This window comes from Lacerta agilis, chromosome 2, assembly GCF_009819535.1.
Source record: "Lacerta agilis isolate rLacAgi1 chromosome 2, rLacAgi1.pri, whole genome shotgun sequence".
NCBI classification, from domain to species: Eukaryota; Metazoa; Chordata; class Lepidosauria; order Squamata; family Lacertidae; genus Lacerta; species Lacerta agilis.
Genome location: NC_046313.1, coordinates 84167898 through 84189527, shown reverse-complemented (window position 1 = coordinate 84189527; position 21630 = coordinate 84167898). Strand labels below are relative to the sequence as shown.

General features: G+C 42.4%; 1 protein-coding gene across 7 annotated transcripts in view; it reads left to right on the top strand.

Annotated features, from left to right (window-relative positions):
• The window catches only part of GRIP2 (glutamate receptor interacting protein 2), a 365790-nt gene that overhangs the window by 317229 nt on the left and 26931 nt on the right, over positions 1-21630 (top strand). For all 7 annotated transcript variants that reach the window (XM_033141097.1, XM_033141095.1, XM_033141094.1 and 4 more), the window contains exons 9-14: positions 539-708; positions 4331-4456; positions 5187-5339; positions 6461-6647; positions 16734-16879; positions 17476-17556. In XM_033141097.1, coding sequence (XP_032996988.1) covers positions 539-708; positions 4331-4456; positions 5187-5339; positions 6461-6647; positions 16734-16879; positions 17476-17556 — 863 coding nt within the window. The remainder of the gene's footprint in view (positions 1-538; positions 709-4330; positions 4457-5186; positions 5340-6460; positions 6648-16733; positions 16880-17475; positions 17557-21630) is intronic.

Genomic DNA, 21630 nt, shown 5'->3' with positions numbered 1-21630 from the left:
CATTTCACAAACATTTTGTTTTCCAAAACATTCCTTCTGAAAAGCTGTAAAGGTCCCTATCTCCTATGTTGGAACTTGTCTGCCCTGATCACTCAAACTCTTTTTTAAAGTGCCAAATGGCAAAGAATAAAAGCAAATGAGGAGAAGGGTTAGTTAGGTTATTTATTGCCTGGAAAAGACCCTTGGATACTTAAAGATAATTCTCAGACTCTGTTTGCCACATGAATGTTTTCACTTCAGTGCATAGTGAAGGGTAACTCCATTTCGCAGCCAAGCCATCTTGATAGCCTTTTGGATGAAATCTCTGTGCTTTCATGTGTGTCCAACCAGATGGATCCAAGGCTGGACCCCTGGCATTCTAAATTTTGGCTTCAGCTAAATCCCAACAGAGAACATTGCAGGAAGCAGGTTTCACGCAATGGTAAACAGGGATTGGGTGAGGCGTGTGTGTTTGCGTGAATCAGTTAGGTTGTGAATTGTTGTAGCGGCGACCACAGGTGACTCCTCTGTTTGTTTTGCTCTGCGTCTTCTCCTGCAGGTGTGGGGCCTTGCATGTTGGCGATCACATCCTTTCCATCGATGGCACCAGCACTGAACATTGCTCCTTGCTGGAGGCTACCCAACTGCTAGCTGCAACGTCAGAAAACGTCAAGTTGGAGATACTACCTGCACACCAGAGTAGACTCCCCCTCAAGCCTCCAGACACGGGTGTGTGCCAAGATTGATTGTAAGATATGACACAACACTGCTCCCTCTGGGAACTGGCATGTAATAGCCAAACTGTGTCCGTCTGGCCTTTGCAAAATATATGTTAGGTTGTGAGAGTTCCTTGGTTGGCATTGTGATCCCATAGAAACATAATAGACTATATTGTGCATTTTTATGGATTTAACTGTTTTATATGCAGTTTTATTTGTACACTACCTAGGGATTTTCTTTCTTAAGCACTTTATTAAATCTTTTAAATAAAAAAATTGGATGAGCATGCTAAAAGCAGGTGAGAGGTGATTGAAACCTGACCTTTCATTGGATCATAGATCTTCCAAAAAAAATATTCATACCCAATCAGCTGGATCCAGATTTAATCTGTCTACAAGCATGAATGACTCTGGATCCAACACAATAGTTGTTATTTAAAGACAGTTTTCATGAACTCATGTTCATTTAGTCAAACAGGCAGGTAAATATATATCTGGAAGATGTAAAAGGAGAGATGTGCTAATATTGACCTTTCAGTAGAGAAACACTGTTCTAACCAAGGCTGATGGCTAAGCCGAAGACAGGTTTATGTCCTGTATGTTCTTATACAGGGAGATATTTATTTATATAACACACTTTATCATAAAGATAAATCACAGTGGTTTAAAAACATAAAGCCAAAGTCAAAAAAAAATAAAACAACAAGTTAAAAGCTAAAATAAATTAAAAACAAATATTAATAAACCATAGTAGGGGCTGTACTCTTAATTGCCTGCCTCTTTTCAGCAAACATTTAAAAGATATTACAGAAGGTACCCGCTGAATGTCATTACGATCATGGGTGAAGCTGCATTATAAATTAAACCAGGGCTACAACTTTAAATGATAAATCACTTAATTCATATATCTTTTAAAAAAGTTTCCCTGAAAAGATGCTTAGATTAATTCAGCAGGTAACTTTTTGAAAATTACTTAAAGAAAGTGTGGGTGGCAACCATCATTTTAGAAGGAGATCATGCTTTCTCTAAGATCCTCCCACCCCATGTTTCCTGTGCAACATCTAAAAACAAAGAATTTATGCCTTTTGCTTCAGAACTATTGTGTTTATTCACATGCAAATTTAATTACGGTAACTAAAATGTATGTAAATCTAGATTTATATTTATTTGAGAGATAGGCCCTTGGTCAAAGTGTGTGCCCCCTGCCTGCTAAAAAGGACTTTGGAATCAGGACCAAAAATTCATTGACCGGATTAACACTAATAAAAACAATTACACCCAAAAGCATAAGGCATAGAGTGATACCTAGTTGTTTAGTATTATTATTATTATTATTTAGTAAACAAATGCTTTTCTAGATGAGAGGGAGTGTCTCAATTCAGTTCTATGTGCATAAAAACAATTTGCGGGGGGAAATAACGAAATGCCAACAAGTTAGCAAGTGTCTAAAATTGAGCCCCCTTTCAGCTGGAGGCCCTGAGCTAAATGGCCCCTCCTGCCTGCCCCACCCTCTCTGATTGGCCCTATCCACTGGCTTCTGGTTGGCCACTGTAAGAACAGGATGCTGGTCTAGAAGGGCCATTGGTTCTTCGTATGTTCTTAACTTCCATCATCCAACACCATTGGCCATTATGGCTGGGTCTGATGGAAGTTGGAAGGCCACAGGTTTCCCCATCCCTGACCTATGGAAATCCTGGCATTTGGGTGTTGTGTCCAAGGTGAAAGTTCACACTTTCCCATTCCTCTTGACAGTACCACTTCTTTGTGTGCTAGTGGCATACTTAAGAAGTATTGGTTTGGCAGTTTATATGTGTGCAGGTGCTTGCAGACAGCTGGGAACATTATTATAGAAGTTATTTAGAGGTATGGCTAAGTAAAAATGACTATAGTTTCTCTGGCAAAATTCTCAGCGATTTAGGAATAAATTTCCACAAGTCCTGCTTTTCAGCTGATACTGCAGTGAGCAATCTCTCTTAGCTATGGTTAAACTCCAGTTCTTATAACCTTGCACAGTCTGATAACCATCCTTCACGGATGAGATACTCGGCTCTACAAATTGAACTTTCAGAGGCAGCTTAAATGCTGGCAGCGCATGGAGGGCATGCAGTATTTTGGAGGAATAGTACCCCCACGACAAGTGACTCCGCTACATGCCTCTGACCTAAAAAGCCATTTCCCTGTGTGACTTTAAGCACCAGCAGTCTATTTTCCCTTCGTCCACTCTCCAGTGGATGCTAAGCTTCTGTGGCCAATTTATAGAAATATAATTGCCTTGAGTCAGGTGTTTGCAAATGTCTCTGTGCTCTTGTTTCTGGTTACACCAATACACACAGGCAGCTGCGTTCACTATGAAATCAGCAAAAAGAGAAAAAACTTCAAGCATTTTTATTTTTCAATGAAATGATGTTGAAGAACACTCTGTTCCATGTGTGTGTTGAGAGAGCATTCACGTGCTCTTCTTTGCTAGTTTTAAAAGTAATGGGGGTGGAATCTTTAACATGGGCAAATAATGTCTGTTGCCATGAATGATATCTTTTAAATTCAGGCATGGTCAAGATTTCTTCAATAGCCAACGGGCCAGAGTTGCTGTTTCAGGCCTTAGCTGATAAGCAAGAGAACTGTATTCAGCACTATGTGTGGCTCAGGGGTGGAGCACATGTCCTAAATGCAGAATATCTTACTCTCCCTCACTTAAAAGGAACATAGGAAGCTACCCTATACATAGTCAGATCATTGGTCTGTTTTGTCCCCACTGACTGGTAGCATCTATCCAAGGTTTCAGAAAGGAGTACTTCCCAGCTGTACATAGAGATGCCAGGAGCTGAACCTGGGCTTTCCGGTCAGGTAGCAGAATTAGAAAGGACCCCTCCCTAGAAATATATTGATGAGTTGGGCTACAACTCCCATCATCCCTAGCTAGCAGGACCCGTGGTCAAGGATGATGGGAACTATAGTCCCAAAACAGCTTGAGACCCAAGTTTGGAAAACTCTGGGTTAGATGATACTGATAGTACAGTAGATACTATGAGAGCCAAGGGTCTAATGCAGTATAAGGCAGCATCATGAGTCATACATGCATGCGACCTTGTGATTTCCATTTTGAGTTAGCAGTGACTTCTTGCTTCTTGGTTTGCAGAGGATCTCTTAACTGTATAACCTCCTGATAATTAAAGCAATAATTCTCCCACAAATGCTATCCCCAGTGACAAGTTCACATGCCCACAGACGAGCAGCAGAAATATAGCAGAGGGGGTGGTTAAGTCTTTCCCTGAGGAAAGGAAGTCATGTGGACTGGTCAATCTATGCTGAATCTGGTTAGCCCTGCAAGGGGCCCTGTGCTCTAGGGTGTAAGTCACAAACAGAACTTGTGCAGTCTGTAGACTGCTGTAACCTCTACCAGGATCTTTGAAGCTGTGTGGCTGGAGGGGGGGGGAGAGAAGGCTTTTAATAGCATATACTTTAGTCCCCCAAACAGACGAAGACTGCCCTGATAGAACCACCTATCTATAGTCTTCTTGACTTTTTTCCAATAGTGGGATAACCACAAATTTGCTTTGCATGCCATGTATAATTACGCTGTCCTTTTTGTTGTTGTTGTTGTTTTCATATTTCCTGCATCATGCTGGACAAAGTCAAAGTTCAGAAGAGCGACCACCACCATTGCTGGGATCCCTGCGTCAGCTATTGCCACACTCACCATCCAGGGCATTGCAAGACACCCACCTGGAACCAGACATCCAGCCAGGATTACTGCAAATGTAACACACTCTTGTTTTTTTTTTCTTCTCTGTTGATCTGCCCAGCCATAATTTTGCATTCTCTGCAAGCAGCACTGAATCTGCCACACTTCTTGCTCCTGTGGACAAGACTTGCCCCCTCTCCATTTGTCAAGACATCTCATACTTCTCCTGTTCCATCCAGTAGACTCATGTCTTCAAACAAAGCCATTACGGAAGTTGCCTAGTCTTCCATCAACTTCTCCTGACTCTACCCTAGCACACCCTTGGTATTCATGGTCATCTGTCTCTCTTCCACTTTTACCTGTCTTGTCCACTGAAAGGAAATTAGGTCTTCAGCCAGGACCCCTTCTGTGCTCCGTATGAAAGCACAATGAACCACGTGGTGTAGTGATGCAATCTTCCACTTAATTCTTTTCTAAAAGAATGTGAGTGAGGAGTGGGGGAGTCCCTACGATGAAAGCTCTGGGGAAACTCCTTCAGCAATGTGGAATTTGGCAGGTTCAGCAGTTTTGTAGGCCGGCAAAATACGCCGGCATCCTGCAGAGGGGTGGGGTGAAGTTTTAACATAACTATTTTTTTTTAATGTGCTTTGGGGAGGGGAAAATAATTACTAGTAAGCTACTCTTTTTTGGTATACGCTCAGGCATGTGCATTGGTACACAAATAGGCATGTGTGGGTAAAAGGTTGGGGAAAACAATGATGGCAAGAAAGGCTGATTTCTGACACTAAGCCTGTGTTTCTATCCAGCTCTTGTAGCTGCCAGCTTTGCATCTCCCACGATGAACACGTCTGCGTTCGCCTGCCAGAATTCTAATACTCTACCTCGAAGCAACCATCCCATGAGCCCACGGGCCACCATGTTGAGGAGAAGACAAAGGAAGAAGGAGCACAAAAGCTCATGTAAGGGTCACAGGCAGTTGGCTAATGGGGGTGGGTAGGTAGCTAGGCCTGCTCTGTTTGGGGTTACTTGGAATTAAAGTATTCATTACTTAAACTACTGTTGCAGTTCTCTGCTCTCTCTTTTTTTAAAAGTAAATAACAAAATGCAAATGAATATCCTTTCAATTCTTCCTCCAATTTTTCCATCGGGGGTCCCTTGAGTTACCTGTGGAGCTTTCAAATCCCCCTCATAAATTGCTAGAAACTTGAAGTTCCCGCCCCTTGCCTCAGTGGTTCCCAGAAGCCATGTGTGGAGTTAGAGACATACTTTTTAATGACTGGAAGGTGCTCAGAGTTAGTATTGGGATCCTTTTTGTCCTTTCACTTTTTAAAGAGGGTGTATCTGGATGTTGGTGTTTTCAAATTGTTGAGCACTATTTCCTCCTCTGTCGTGGGGCATGCATATCGAGCCCGGACCTACTGACGGCGTTACCTAGTTCACATACTCCAGTATGTGCACAGGGCGGGGCTGAGCATGTGTTTCTGTCGGCCCCCCGCAACCACAGTCATCAGCCAAATGAATGTGCAGTTGGGAACTATCCCAAAGCCATTCACCAGTTCATCTGTATAGTAAACAGTTTATCTGGTGTTAGTTTTCCTCTCTTCAGGTTTCCTTTCCCTCTGAGCTGATCTTTCCTACCGCAGCTCGTCGAGGAGAATGTTGTAACCACAGCACTTCTTAAATGTTCTGTGTGCATCTCTCTTTGAGCTCAAAACCTGTACTAGCTACATATTTTGTCTCTCTGGGCCATGTCGTAAAATGATGTTGCCCTCTATAGACTTTCTCTGCTCCCCAGGCTAGGATTGAAAGGGGTTTGTCCAAACAGTTAAGAAAACTGGGTTCTGGTGACAAATTTCCAGTGGGTGCAAGCTTCTGGGTTTTTCAGTGAGGAATAGTTTTGGTCATGATAGATATAAAACCTAGGTCCGTCATTTGGGGACTGCAAAAGCCCAGTGCTTTGGTAGAAAATAACGTACTTCAAAATGGAGGGGAGGTGTTGTTTGTAGTAAAAACAGAGCACAAATTGCAGATGTTCCGGAAAGAGTGTATTGCTACCTTGATCCTGTCTCTCTTCTTTCAGTGTCCTTAGCCTCTAGCACTGTGGGACCTGGAGGGCAGATTGTTCATACGGAAACAACCGAGGTGATTCTAAGAGGAGACCCCTTGAATGGCTTTGGACTGCAGCTGCAGGGAGGGATCTTTGCTACTGAAACTCTCTCGTCTCCACCTCTCATCCGATTTATTGAGCCTGACAGCCCAGCCGAGAGGTTAGAGACCTTGCTCTTGGGTTTCAAATGATAATGATAGCGTTCCCTTTTGTTAATAGAGGTGTCTCCCCACACGCAGAGGTCACATCTTTATTACCTTCCTCGGAATTATAATTGTTTGTGACTTTGGGCTGGCACATCCGTCAAGGGAGTAGTGATAGGACGCCTGTGCCTGCCACAAAATATCTATCAGAGAGACTACCTATTTGTGCTCCGTTTCGACACAGTTTGCACTATTTCCTCCTTAAGATGAAACATCATCATTCTAGAGGCTTGATGATATCTTGCTGTGGTATTCAGACTTCTAACAATCAAAAGCATCCTACCATGAAATGGTTACAATCCATTAAAATTGCACTGTGATCATCTTGGTGAGCCTGCAGCTTGATTAACCCAAAGGGCGCACTCTGCTTTATGGTCTAAATTTGACCACCCCTCATATAGCACCAGAAGGAATAGATTCCGTTGATATTCCATCTGCCGTCTGAGGAGCAGCAAAGAGCTTGCACCTTCTCTGGAATAACAATTCATTTCGTTCTTCTCAGAAACAGCACCTGTCCTCATATTGGGTGCAGTTCCAAGACGCATTAGCTTGCAGGTGGGGAACCTCAGGCCTAGGGTGGAGAGGGAAGTGTGGCCCTCCAGACATCTCTGCCTGGCCCTCAGAGCCACATTCCTCACCAGCCCTGCTTGTGCCCTCCGAGAGTGATTGTTGCCTGGCTGGAATGTGTCCTTGGACTCTGGTAATGCTTCTTGATTGCTTCTTGGGTGGAGGATAGAGAAAGGCGTGTAGAGGAAGCAGCCTACTGCTCAAAGGTACCAATTCTCATTCATTGTTCCACCTGCTTTTGCCTCTGGCCTTGCTCACCACTGGCATGTGGCCCCCAGAAGGTTGCCTGAAAGCGAATGCGGCCCTAGGGCTGGAAAAAGTTCCTCCTCCCTGCATTATCTGAACCAAGCAAAAATATATATTTTGCTTTGTATTAGATTGATATGGGTACATGAACAAATAGAGGCATGCTGAATAAACGTAGGCTGGAAATGAGAAAGGTAGCAGCATACAGGCAGCGACCAGTTTAGGCGCATTTGATATGTGCGTGACCGTGCATGCGTGCATCATGCCAAACCCAGAAGTGACCTGAAAACGTCAAAAGGGGGGGGGGACAGGGTGTTTGCAGGCTTTCTCAATGGGTGTTCTGATTATATGCGATTTCACATAAGTGTGCAGTGCCTCTGAACATGAAGCCCCACACGAATGGGTCGTTGCCTGTACCTAAGTAGTAACCGACATGATGCCCCCCTCCAGATGTTGTTGGATTAGAACTTTGATCAGCCCCTGCCAGCCTTGTCAGTGGTGAAGGCTGTTGAGAGTCAAAGTTCAACAACATATGGAGAGTCACAGATTTCCCCACCCTTGCTTAGGGAATCAGCTTGTATGTGTGTTCCTTTTGTTATCGATAGCTCCCATTTTGCCCAAGTCGCCATTTTGGCACAGGATATCATTATCAAAGTCACCCGCCCAAGGTGCTAGCGAAAGTGTAGTGTAGACTGTAATTGTGGTGTAGAATGTGGTTGCGTTGTGTCACCTGCAGTTGTTGGGTGAAACAGATGAAATCTGAGCTGGTTCGATTTTGCTTGTGAGTTAATTTACACCAAAGTCGCCCATTGAACCCCAACTGCATTTTTGTCACACCTTTCCTTGAAGGAGCTAAGACCAGTAATAAGATCTGAAAGAAAAGAATGGATCCAGGGTATTGCTGCTTTTACTCCCGGCAGTTTGGGTGGACTTCATGGTTATGAAATCACCAGTTTGTTTGCTTTAAAACAACACACAAATAAATAAACAGATCGGGCTTCAACAAAGCTTGCAGTTCCAGGGGGCTTGGAATCAAGCCCAGGTTTTTTTATGCTATTGCAAAAGCTCCAAGCAAAAAAATAAATTTTTAAAAAAGCAATGTGTTGCTGTATGGGCTTGCCTGAGTTGAATGAGTCATGCATTTAAGCTTTTTCCTTCCATGCCTGCCCGGCAGGATTCTCTTTGTTAGTTGTTTGTTCCCTCCACTCATGTAGGGATTGACAATATCTGCCCAGCTAAGCTGGGTACAGTTTTACCTGGGGTCTGGAAAGTCACTGGTAACTGCAAGGGGTAGTTTCTGTAAGTTACACTGCACCACCTGTTCAATCAATGCAACATCACCCTTTGGAATTGTTCATTTGGGACATATTGTGTAAGACTCCTGGGTTTTTAATTGAGGTTATGCCTTGTGGCCAGCTGTATTTGGCAGCGCACAGAAGGCCCAATCAATTTCTAGGTTTTGTTACTTGTCCAATAGATTGTTAAGCACAAACCCCATAAATGGAGGGCCGTGCTCTGCATTGTGAGTCACACATTTCACAGGCATGGTTAATATTCATGCCAGATGACCCCAGACCCCAGACTCATCAGCAGGAATCAGACTGGAGGTTGGGATGATTAGATTCATTGTAGAGGGCCAATGAAATGTTTCTGCAGAAGTGTGAGGTGGGCAGATTTTGCTTTATGCTTTTGGGGTCTGGCTGCCATGTTTGTTTGTTTGTTTCATTATTTCATTTCATTTATTTCTCACTTTTTCTCCAAGGAGCTCAAGGTGGCAAACATGGTTCTCCCCCTCCTTATTTACAGTAATCCCTGTGAGGTATAGGTTAGGCTGAGAGGCTGTAACTGGCCCAAAGTCACCCACTGAGTTTCATGGCTGAGTGGGGATTTGAACCCTAGTCTCCCAGTTCCTAGTCTGATTCTAACCACTACACCCCATAGTGACCAGGTTTCTAGTAACCCTGGATGGCTTTGCTCATTTTCTTGCTCTACCCACACTCCCATTTCTTCTACCTTCTGGATAGTTTAGTTGAACAATACAAAACAAAACAAAAAAAACCCACAAAACCCCCTAACCATTAGTGATATTTTCGGTTTGGTAAACCTTTCCTGCATTCTTCCTCTAGGTTAACCCATATAAAATCCTTAAAAACCCAGATTGCAGCAGGCACCTTGAATATTCTTTTTTTTTTATAGGAAGGCAAGATAGAAATATTGAAAATCAATTAATAAATACTTTTATCTCTAAAAGACACATTCTGGGATTACTGACCTTTCAGATCCTGCGAATGATTTTTTTCCCCCTTGAGAAGGATTCAAACAAGATAGAGTAGCCGGTTTGCATCAACAAATGCTGGTTAAACACAGAGATAAAAACAGGGCAGTATTAGAGATAAAGCAGATTTACTCACAATTTCCCCATCTCCCAATTTCCCTTTGCAACTTTTGATATTAGCACTCTCCAGAGAAGTTCTTAGGTAACTTTTTTTTTCTGTTGAACAGTTAATACTGTACATCTTTCGCAGACACTGTGTTTAGTATTTTGGAAGTCCAAACTGTTTTACTCCCAGGTTGCGTCTTCTTCCATGCCCCTTTCGAGGGTGGAGGGTGTTGTAATTTTGTCATAAAAATCAGTGCATTTAACAGTAACTCATTCTGGCTTTCTCCTCATGCTCCCTGATGCATAAGCAAGGGAAGGAGCTCCATATTAAAAGTCACATGTGTGCATGCTATTTAAAACCCTGTTTTGATGCCTCCAGCTTTGCTGTTGAACTCATCCCACCTCCAGGAGGTCAGTTTTCTTCCTCACCTTCAATGCTAGCATCCCTTGACCGTGGCCTCCAATTCAGCACGGATGCCATTATGTGTACGAGCATTGCACACATTTCTGCCTATGGAAACAAATCTGTTGACCCAATTTTATGCACAGTGCAGAGAGCTTGTTCTGGCAGTCACTATTCATGCGTGGTGGTCAGCGTGAAGACAGCAAATGTTTGAATTTAAAAGGCTCTCATTTTGAGAGGGGGGGAGGTAAACAGGCCCATTTCTCAGCTTATGTTTGCTGAACGAGAAAACTGAATATTTCCTTTCAAGATACTTCAACGAGTCTCCACTTCAAATTCTCCACTGCTAGTCAGAATATGAATGCTTATTCTACCTCCTCTTTTTCTTTTTAATAATTTTAATAATGTCATGTTGTTTATAATTTGTAGCCAAAAAGCAGTAGCAGACTGCAAGCATTGTCAAATCATAGAGAGGAAAAAAATAGTCCTGTAACAGAATCAAGGTGTAGATATAAGAGGGGTTCTGAGAATTTCTGGATCACACAACCGAGGCTCACCTGAGTCTTTGTGCACCTGGGGGTGGGGTCAACACTAGCCATTTCTGATTTGTACATCAACATGAAGTATGGGGAACCCATGGCCCTTTGCATCTTTGTTGGACTCCAACTCCCATCAGCACCGCCAATGATCAGGAATGATGGGAATTGTAGTCCAGAAAGAACTGGAGTGTCATCAGCTCCCCGTCCCATTCTATAGTAGTAGTAGATAAGCTTTATTGTACTAGCCAAAGGCCATGACGAAACCATACAGACACTATCAAAGAAATAAATATCTATAAATCAAAACAGAACCTCTGCCTAAACCATCAGAATCATAAAATGTAGGAGCACACATAAATTAGGGGTTTCCACACACCTCCGTTCTATAGCAAGATTTCTCTCCCAGAGTCAGATGCAAGTTTCTGCTCACCAGTTTTGATGGAACTTATAAAGCTGCCATTCATCTTGCTTGATCTATCAGTTCATCCAGATGTTTTCCGGTTTTGGTTGTCCAGTATAGGGGAGGGGGTATCATTTTACACGATGCCTCATTGAGCTTCAGAGGTGATCATATCTCCTCCAACTTGCAGCATGAAGCTTGCAGTGGCTCAGGAGGAAGGCTGGAACTCATCTGTTTCACATGGTGCTCCTGAGGTGCTTGGAGTGTCTCCAAAGCAGAGCGCAAGGCAGATGAGTCCTACTCCCCCTTCCTGAGCATGGAGTCATCTCCACAGTCATGTGGTCCCACTAAAGCATTTGGATCACCTCCAAAGCAGTACAGGCAACCCCTCGCCTCCTTCCCCAGCTCTGAGCATTAATCACACTCACTAGAGCAAAGACGAATGCTTGCTGTGGCAAGTCAATGCATCTCTCTGGCTCCATGTAACCTAGTGCTAAATGGAAGTGGCTTCAAACCATGTCTTTTGCTGCTGAGCAACAGCCTCTCACCAAAGCTATGTAGAGCCTCTGATAATGCAGGGTGTGCTTTCAAAACACAGTTTACGTTACGTGGAGCTTTGCCCTAAGCTTTGTAAAGAAGCTAATGTGTTTTGACTGGAGGTGATTTTTTACCTCAGCCCACCACAAATATGGCTCCCATTTTGTTTCAGTTGTGCTTTGGTAATAGGCCCTTAATTCTTTTGCCACCGCTTCCTCTCCCCTTGACTTCGCTTACATATAACAGGCCAGAATGTATATTATGTGACGTAATTCAGAGATGACCACAGAGTGAGAAATGCTGCTGCCGCTGGGTAATCACTGAGAGCCCAAACAGAGGCCATTTGATTCCTTTCTCCTCAAGGGTATCTTTGTTTCAGGTCATTGCTTGCAATGATGAGGCTGTGATTAGAACTAATTTAGTGTGCCTTCCAGTTAGTAAAGAGAGGAGGCTCGCCATCTTATTTTTCCTGCTATCTTTAGAAATTAATTTGTGTCCCATCTGGTGTCCAGTTGGAAGGACTGTGCGGCTGGCCTTTTTGAAGACCCCTTTCCCAGCCAGAAGCACCTTAAAAATGCAATTGTTTCCTGCTACAAACTTGCAAGCAAGGGCCAAACTAGATACCCTTTGCCCTAACAGCTTGTGTTTTTAAATAAAAACAAGAGCTTTCCCTGCCATTCTGGATTTTATTCCCCCACTTGAAATCACCTTTCCACCTTCTTTCCAATCCATGGTAGAAGAGAACCAGTGTATTGAGGTTAGAGTGTTGGACTAGGACCTGGGAGGCCAGGGTTCAAATCACCTCTCAGCCACATGATGCTCACTGGGTGACCTTCGGCCAGTCGCTGCCTTTCAGCCTAACCAACTTTAATGTGAGAATAAAATGGGACAGGAGAACCATGCAGTCCACTTTAAGCTCCTTGGACAGAAGGCAGGATATAAATGAAATAATGTAGGGCACCCACAGGGAGAAAAGTGCCCCAACGATGTGGTCTCAAGAAGTCAAAAAGCAGAAAAAGAATACAGGTAAGCAGCACCCTCCCAGTCATGGGAGGGATGCATGCAGATGCATATGAAGCAGACTTGACCCAAAGTCATTTCAGGATTACCAGGATACTTACATAGTTGGGGATCCAGATACGAGCTCTTATTCCATACCTATTTGCAGTTGGAGTGATGCATCCTTTTGCCCCAGACTTCCTCTTGCCCATTTAAAGGCAGCCAGTTACCACAGAATTCTGCCCATCCTTACCTTGTGTAGCTAAGGCGTTAGTGAAGCAAATCAGACACTGCTTTTGCCTGTTCCACTGGCACTATCCCAGTTAATGACGTGATGTGATTTGATCTTCATATCATTGTCTTCCATTCACTATGAGCAAGCAGAATATAAGGGATCCAGATAGTGGCATTTTGTGTGAAAATTCGACTGCAAAATGACAGAAGTGATTAGGCCTTTCTGATCCAGAAGAGCCATGCCAGACTCAGCAACCTTTTAAGGACCAGACTGGATCCTGCTGGTCTCTTTGTCAACCAAGAGTTGCTAGGCTATTAGTTATGAGAGTTTCCTGTTGAAGACCTAAGCATTTTACAGTTTGCCCCGATATTGATGGGCTTAGTGGAAGGAGTTATCAGGTCTAGAACTTGAGCTGATAGCTTATCCAGCACTAAGAGTCATATCCAAAATGTAACATCAACCGGAGATAGCTTATCTGCATTATCAGAAATTGGCATATCAGAGTTCACAAGGATAGTATACCCCAACATGCTAGTAAACATGTTGTACACAAGAACCAAACAGACTGTTGTTCATAAGTTCAATGAATTCAAAGTTCTTATCCATGTATTATGGAGAATCCAGATAGTTTGACCAAGGTCGCAGACAGTATAGCATTTGTCAAGGATTGATCACTGGGAGAAATGCAGTTCTTCCTTCGTTTATTGTATCCATTGCTGCTGCAGTTGACACCTTGAGTCATAAGTATACTGACCTGGGCACCACCCTTCTACCAGTGCCATTTTGGATAGAGTTGGACTGCAGCTTTTTCTGAGTTGCAAAGTGATACGAAATAAGCCTGTGGTCTTTGTGCTGATTGCAGTGCTCTCTTGAGTCATAAACCGTAAGGGTTTTAGTCCCCCCCAAAAGCAGAAAACCAGGGTTGTTGACAGTAAGATAAGCTAAAAGGGTGTGTATGCATGTCATGGGAATTGCTGCATCTCTCTATACCATTAGCCAGCAGAAATAAAAATTGCCTTTTGCTATTTTATTTTATTTTGATGTACATGACTTGTAGAGTTTCAGGTGCCACTTATGCAATTGGCTCATCAAGTAGTTCTTCTTTAATAGAATCATAGAACTGTAGAGTTGGAAGGGACCCCAAGGGTCATCTGGTCCAACCCCCTGCAATGCAGGAATCTCAGCTAAAGCACCAGTAAGTTTCCCCCCATCGCATCTCCACAGCAGGACCCTGACTTTGCATGAACTATTATTTTAATTTTATTTTCTTGAATGTTGCCTTTCTTTAAGAAATAAAAAAGGCTGCAATTTATCCACCCATCACACAAGCACAACTTCCCGCTGTTACAGGTGGAATGCATGTTGAGCCGCTGTCACTAGCGTAAGGCTCCTATGAATATAGTCCTTAAAAGTCTCAGTTTGTGTGTGTTCTTTTAATTTTATGGATTCAACAAAAGCCTTAGTGAAAGAACTGGAAACAACAAAGGAAGAGGAAGCCAAACACTTGATTAAAAAACGAACTAACTAAAGCATTTTTTCTCAAGAGCTGGTCACATTTTCAGACAATGGCAAGTGCTTCATGCACATTCGTTCCCATGAACTTTGCACTTGAGAACCTTTGGGTATATAAGCCATTAATATTTTGAATTTGAAAGGGAGTGGTAGGTCTCATATTCCCCGGGGTCACAGAAAAGTAGGACTTGCAGGGGCTCGTGTTTCCCATAATTCTAGTACAGCAAAGGGAGGCCAAGCAGAGGGGAATTCATTAATTTGAATTCTGAATTTACTTTTGAAGAAGTTAACCGTGGCATCTCATGCCAATGCCTTTGTTAGGCGATCATGGTTACACGCCACAAAATTTTATAAACCTGCAAGATTTGAGTGTGAAACATCCTGTTAGCTCTGTTCAGTCTACTAATAAGAGAGATAAAATGCTTTTGACTCGGCTTATTAAAACTATCTAATGCATAGAGCAAAAGGATGTTTATATATATATATATATATATATATATATATATATATATATATATATATATATATATATATATATAAAACTGACTTTCTCCTACTTATCTGTACTCCACAAGATGGTTTGACAATATTGCCTAGAAGCTTGGTGCAATGGTTATAAAAGGAGCAGTTAAAGTAATGGTCCCTTCGCAGTCTTGGAAGGATACTTCAGAAACATCTCAAATTGATAAAAAGAGCAGCTTCTGCAATTCCTCAAATACTTCTCCAGCCATTCATAATAACAACTGGACAGAAGAGAGTTTACGAAAAGCGAGGGGTGTGACTCTTAAACCAGAGAATAAGAGCCTCTGGATTTAAGCCAACTAAGTGACTGCATGAGTGGAACAACCTCTGTCCACACAACTGAACTTCTTCTCCCTCACCTGCACCCACAAATCTGTTCCAGAGGGTTGGGAAAAACCTCAGAGCCCATTCATTAAATTTATTGTATGCCACCATGGGAATACAAATGGCTTCAATAAATAATTGACAATTACCAGATTGATGTCTTGTTTCATACCCAGGTCCTTCTTGCTCACCAGTTTTTATTTCTCTTCATTTCTCGTTGTGCTCTGCCTGTTGCTTGACTCCTCCTTGCTCTCCTATAACATCGGAGTTAGTTGTTGCAAAACACCAGGCAGCAGTTGCCTATGCCAAGTGCATGCCAAGGCAATCCTGGAATTGTGTCTTATAATAATACTGGCTTTTCAGCACTGTTAAGCAGCACCCATGTGTATTTGGCTTCAAGATAGGAAATTACAAGGGATAAATGATTACCCAATTTGTTGAGACATTGAGGTGAACCCACAGACTTGTAGCTTGTGCTATTACCCACATATTAATCAGAGGAGTTTGTAATGTTCAGTGTCATTAGTCTGGGTGCCAGTGGGCTCTGGCATGCTTAATGTGACTTTTGTAGCATTAGACATGGTTTCAGAGCAAGGGCACCTCTCAGTTTTTCTGTCTTCAATACAGCTTTGATCTTAGTTGTAGTGAGATACGTAATATTTACACACACAGAAATGTGCACGCACACACACACACAGTGTGTGTGTGTGTGGTATCAGGAAGATATTTAATCTAAGAACAGAAACAATTTCAGCAGGAGCTGGCATTAATTTGCAGAACGCCATCTTAAAATTCTCCAAAACATGTCAGGGTCCAGCACCCATGTGCAAAGATGATTCTGTTTTCTGTTGGGGCATCTCAGAACTTCACACCAAGAGTGGGGGACCTCTTCAGCCAAAGGGACACATTCCCTTATCGACATCCTTCGGGGGTGGGGCACCTGCTAGTAGTGGGTGTGACCAGAACCAACAGTGGGTGGAGTGATGAATGTGATTCATAGCTTTGTACAAGAAGCTGCATTCAAGCCACACAGAAGTCAGAGGTTTTGCATACGCACAGAAATGTCCCTCCCTCCAGGCGAGCAAGAAGCATCATCATCACTTTCTAGCCAGGCAAAAGTACTTCAAGGTGTGGAGCCAGCATGCGAGTAGCATGGACTAAGAGAAGAGGTGTGGCTTGGGGAGAGTCCCAGTGACCAAACATAGACCAAACATGGGGGGCGGGGCTGAGGATCCCCACCAGTGCTGCACACTCACACTCTGGTTGCCCATCTTTATTGCTGACCTGACTGGCTTCTTTGAAAAAGGAGCCTGAGGGCCTCTGTGAGTCTCTCGCCTTTCCTGATCTCTCCCATGCTTTTCCTCCACTCTGGACTGTAGGTGTGGCCTCCTGCAAGTTGGAGATAGGGTGCTTTCCATCAACAGCATTGCAACAGAAGATGGGACAATGGAAGAAGCCAACCAGCTCTTGCGGGATGCAGCACTTACTAACAAGGTTGTGCTAGAGATTGAATTTGATGTAGCAGGTATGGAAACAATTGTTTGACACAGCCCCAAACTCCCTTTTAATGGTGCTTCTATGTCTTCAGACAATGTCTTAAAACTGCGGATTTAATGGATTTTGGAGGCAGCACCAGGTTGTTTTCAGCAATTGAGAAATTAGATCAGGCTCATGAACTCACTTGTTTCTTATCAAGTGCTCCTTCTTGAAGCTAGAAACAGAGGGTTTTCCCCAAGCTTCTAGCATCACTTCAGTATACTTTTAGAACAGCCTTTGGGAACAGCCTTTGGGAAAGTTCTCGACCCAATGGCAGAGAACATACTTTCCATATATATACAATGCCAAAATACTTGGTAGATGCTTTTAGATGTTTTAATTGTTGTACCATTTATGTGTTGGCTACCCAGGGCTCCTTTGGCAGGAAGTCTGGGATGGAAATTAATTAATACTATGATCTCCACTTCAAATACCATCTTTGTGTTAGGGATGGGATGTTTGAAATAGCTCTTAGCTGCGTGCCCCCACAATTTATCTTCACAAGTTGTGAGTGACACAGCACAGCTCAGCAAAGCAATGTGGAACTGCATTATCCTTTCTTGTCTAATCTTCTTGGTTCTGTAGAATCGGTCATTCCCAGCAGTGGTACCTTTCACGTGAAGCTACCCAAGAAAAGAGGTGTGGAACTTGGGATTACTATCAGCTGTAAGTATGTCTCAGGTTACAGCTGCTTACATAGAAGTTGTATTCGTGTCAGGTTTTCTCCAGGTCCACCATATATGTGGTGCTGCCCTTTGAAAATAGTTTTCAAGCTGCAACTGCTGCAAAATGCTGTGGGTGTCACTGCTTTTTATTTATAAACTTGGTATTCCAAAAGATAGTAATTTCAATAAATCCTAATAGTTTCACATTTTGATATTTATCCAAAGTTCACACTTAAATCAGTCAAGGCATCTTAGTAGAATTACATCAGATTAGTTCCTGGCTGCATCTAGTGTTGTGACCATTATATTTAATGTTCAAATTCCAGATGAGTGCATACTTAAAAATAAAACTAAATAGCCATAGGTACATCACCACCTCTTGACTATACAATGGAACCAATAGCGGCTAGCATCATAGGGCTTTTGTAAATATGAACATAATTATGAAACAATTAAGAAACAATAATGTAACTGATGATGATATGTCAAGTGCAGGTGATCAAAGCATGTGAGATCTATACTTAATTTTTTTAAGTAGCTGTGGAACTGATACTTGCTGCAAAACAGATACTTGCTGCGTTTTGCAATGAGTGGAGTCAACAACTGGTCCTTTTAAAATAAGTTGTGTAATACGTAATGTGCCTCTTCTGGCCTCAGCTGGAATACTTTAATTCAAATACTTCAATTAAAGTCTTAGTTAAAATAGCTTCTCCGAGGATTGCTTGAGAGGGTTACATCTTGCAAGACATCATTTTGTCCAATCATCATTAAAACTCTTCCTGTACTGTATAATTTTCACAAAATATTTTGAACTTGTAAGCAGGTCAAGACCAATTCATACATTTCCTTTCAACGTGATGAAAACTTTTTTCATTTGGGTCTATGTTTTACCATGTGGTAGAGTCTACCTCAGGAGTTGGCACAAGTTTGAAAAGGATCTGTGATCTCGCCAAATGATTTGTGGTTGACACCAAATAGTTTAGTAATAGCAATGACAGAAAGTCCTTTTCCTCCTCCACAAATTAAAGTGCAATCCTATGCATATCAACTCAGAAATAAGCTCCATTGAGTTCAGTGGGATTTATTCCTAGGTCAGTGTGTTTAAGATTGCAGTCTGAGGCAGCTGAAACCAACAAAGCTTGGAGGGGAGGGACACCAGGAGTAGATTTTTATGTGAAAAGACAGTGGTTTTAAGACTGGCACTGAAAACCATGTTAGAAGCCCTGATCTTGCTACCTCAGATAGGGGAGACTTTCAACACATGTACATTGCTAGTACGTGAAGCAGAATTTAACCAATAGTAATTTTCTCTCCTCAGAAATGGCTTTCTGTATTCAGGATTTGGAGGAGAGCTTGAAAGGAATATCCTGCTAGAACAATGTTTAATTTATAAACCCTGTCTTAAGTTAATGGATTCTACAGAAGTATTCTAGTAGTAGTAGATTTTTATGCTGACTGCTCCTCTTTCGTAATTCAGACCTGAAATGTATTTTGTCCTGTGTATATTTGTGTTCCCCTTCGCTCAGCTATCCTTGAGTTCTCGTGGCTTTTTAAAATCATCTCCCCCCCCCACAACCCTTATGAACACTTTGTTTCTGAGATGTGGCTTTATAGCTGTATTAGACTTTGTTTAATTACACATTTCCCAAATGCTGCTTTGTCTCAATCAATAGTAGAAGGTGTTTTATAGCTGGCAGAGTCACTGGTGCATGTGAGTTATATGCTCAAGCTCCTCTGAGGGGAATAATTTCCCAGTCCAAGTCATTATGCATCCTATTAAAAACACAAAATGGACATGTGTTTTGAGACACTTCATCTATCATACCATAAAGCAGAAGTAGACAGGCTCCCTGCAGATATTGCAGGAGCATGCCTACGAATCAGGAAAAGGAAATAAGAATGTTGAACATCCTTCCTCTTTTGTTGTGCTGAGACATGAGCTGGTACCCTCAAAACGTGGAATCACCCTTAAATGCCTCTTTGTGTGAATACTCTGATCAATGCAAAGGCAGCCAGCTGGCCAAGTTGTGGGGTCAATTGGTGCAGTTACTAGCAAGACTGGGGTCTCTTTACTTGCCAGCTGCAACAGTGAAGGAGAACAGGGCGCAGGAAGGGTAGCTTGTGAAATAGTATCAAGTTGGTTTGAGAACAGCTTGCATTTCTGTTGTCAAAATGCCTGGTTATTGATCTGCAGAAATGTCACAAAGCTAAGAGTGTTTAATGTAGTACTACCTAAGAAAGAGAGTGTTTGATTGAGGTTTGGTGTGTTCTCCAGATTTCTTCTGCAGAGAATATTATAACTTCTAAGCCTCAGATTCAGACCACAGTGAAACTTTGGATCAAAAGCCATACATACACATGAGTCTGCTGGTGCAATGAAGCATTATATTAGGAAGTTTCTTTTAAAAAAGAAATTATAATTCCAAACAAATGATTAGCCTATAGTTAGCAATTGGTGGGATGGTGAGCCTCAATCTTATAGACATCAGACATCACACTGAATTTTGGTTTAGCAAGATGTGAACAAAGCTAGCCTTCTTCCAGGCTGACTCCCTTCTCTTTCCTTCTGTGTGACCAAAAGCCTGCAAGCTTCAGCTTCTACTCTTAGATAGCCGCAGTTTGTTATATTGAATAACTTCAGTTTGTCAGTCTGGGCAACCTGACAAGCCATGGGGCGCTCGGTAGTACAGCTGATCCCTGCAGAAGATAGCTTTGCTTGTACTACGCTTTGCACTTGGGAAAGTCATAGAATCATAGAATCATAGAGTTGGAAGAGACCACAAGGGCCATCCAGTCCAACCCCCTGCCAAGCAGGAAACACCATCAAAGCATTCCTGACAGATGGCTGTCAAGCCTCCGCTTAAAGACCTCCAAAGAAGGAGACTCCACCACACTCCTTGGCAGCAAATTCCACTGCCGAACAGCTCTCACTGTCAGGAAGTTCTTCCTAATGTTTAGGTGGAATCTTCTTTCTTGTAGTTTGAATCCATTGCCCCGTGTCCGCTTCTCTGGAGCAGCAGAAAACAACCTTTTGCCCTCCTCTATAGAATCATAGAGTTGGAAGTCATAGAATCATAGAGTTGGAAGGGACCACAAGGGCACATCTAGTCCAACCCTCTGCGATGCAGGAATCTTTCCCCCCAATATGACAGAGCTATGCCACGTTGCAAGCAGAAAGCCTGCAAAGTCCCTTACACTTTGTGCAAGGGACTTTTACAAGAGGTCAAGGCAACTCACCTGGAAATCACCTGATGTCATAACAACACCTAGTGATTGACAGGCAGGTTGCCCCACCCACCTGTAAAAATTGACCCATGGGAGTGGGATCTGCCTGTCAGGCCAAAATGGTTTCCCACCCCTGCTCTAGTATATAGCACTGTAGGAAACAAGGACAATGTCATTTTCATTCACAACTCAAGAAGGCATGGCGGAGTTCTGGTAGGATAGAATGGAGATATATATGAAGCCTTTAATATGAATTGCCAGATAATAAGCCTGAGCTGCATATAATGGCTTCATGAATTAAAAACAAAGCAAACCCATCCTAATTTCAGCATTGGATTAAAAGGCCAGCTGAAAGAAAACCTGAGTGATGAACAGGAAGAGGTGGCTCTTGCCCATGAGAATTTAATTTGGCTAAAAAGATCTAGTAGGGTTAATTGAATACTAATTGACTGCTGATCACTAGTCCCCTAAATTAGTTTGTATAATTTGCATATTGGGAGGAGCATCACAGAACAATCAGTACGATACTGAATTACTTTTAAACCAAATCTTTCTTAGAGGAGAGTGTGCCTTGTTTAATATTATGAAGCTTTTCTTTTTTTTTTGTAAAGTGTTCTAATTATATGTGACTATTTAAAGCAAATTGAATTGTTAGCAGTTTTGCTGAATTCTGGGCTGGAAATTCTTTTAATTACCAGTATACAGAACAGCTTCCTAGACCTATGTTGCTACATCCAAATTAAATACCATTAAGCCTGTTTTGAAAAGCGTAATTCAAATTTTGCCATTGACAAACCAGCTCCAGAGACCGAATTATTTATTCTGTGATGGCATCTTCTTTTGTGCTTAT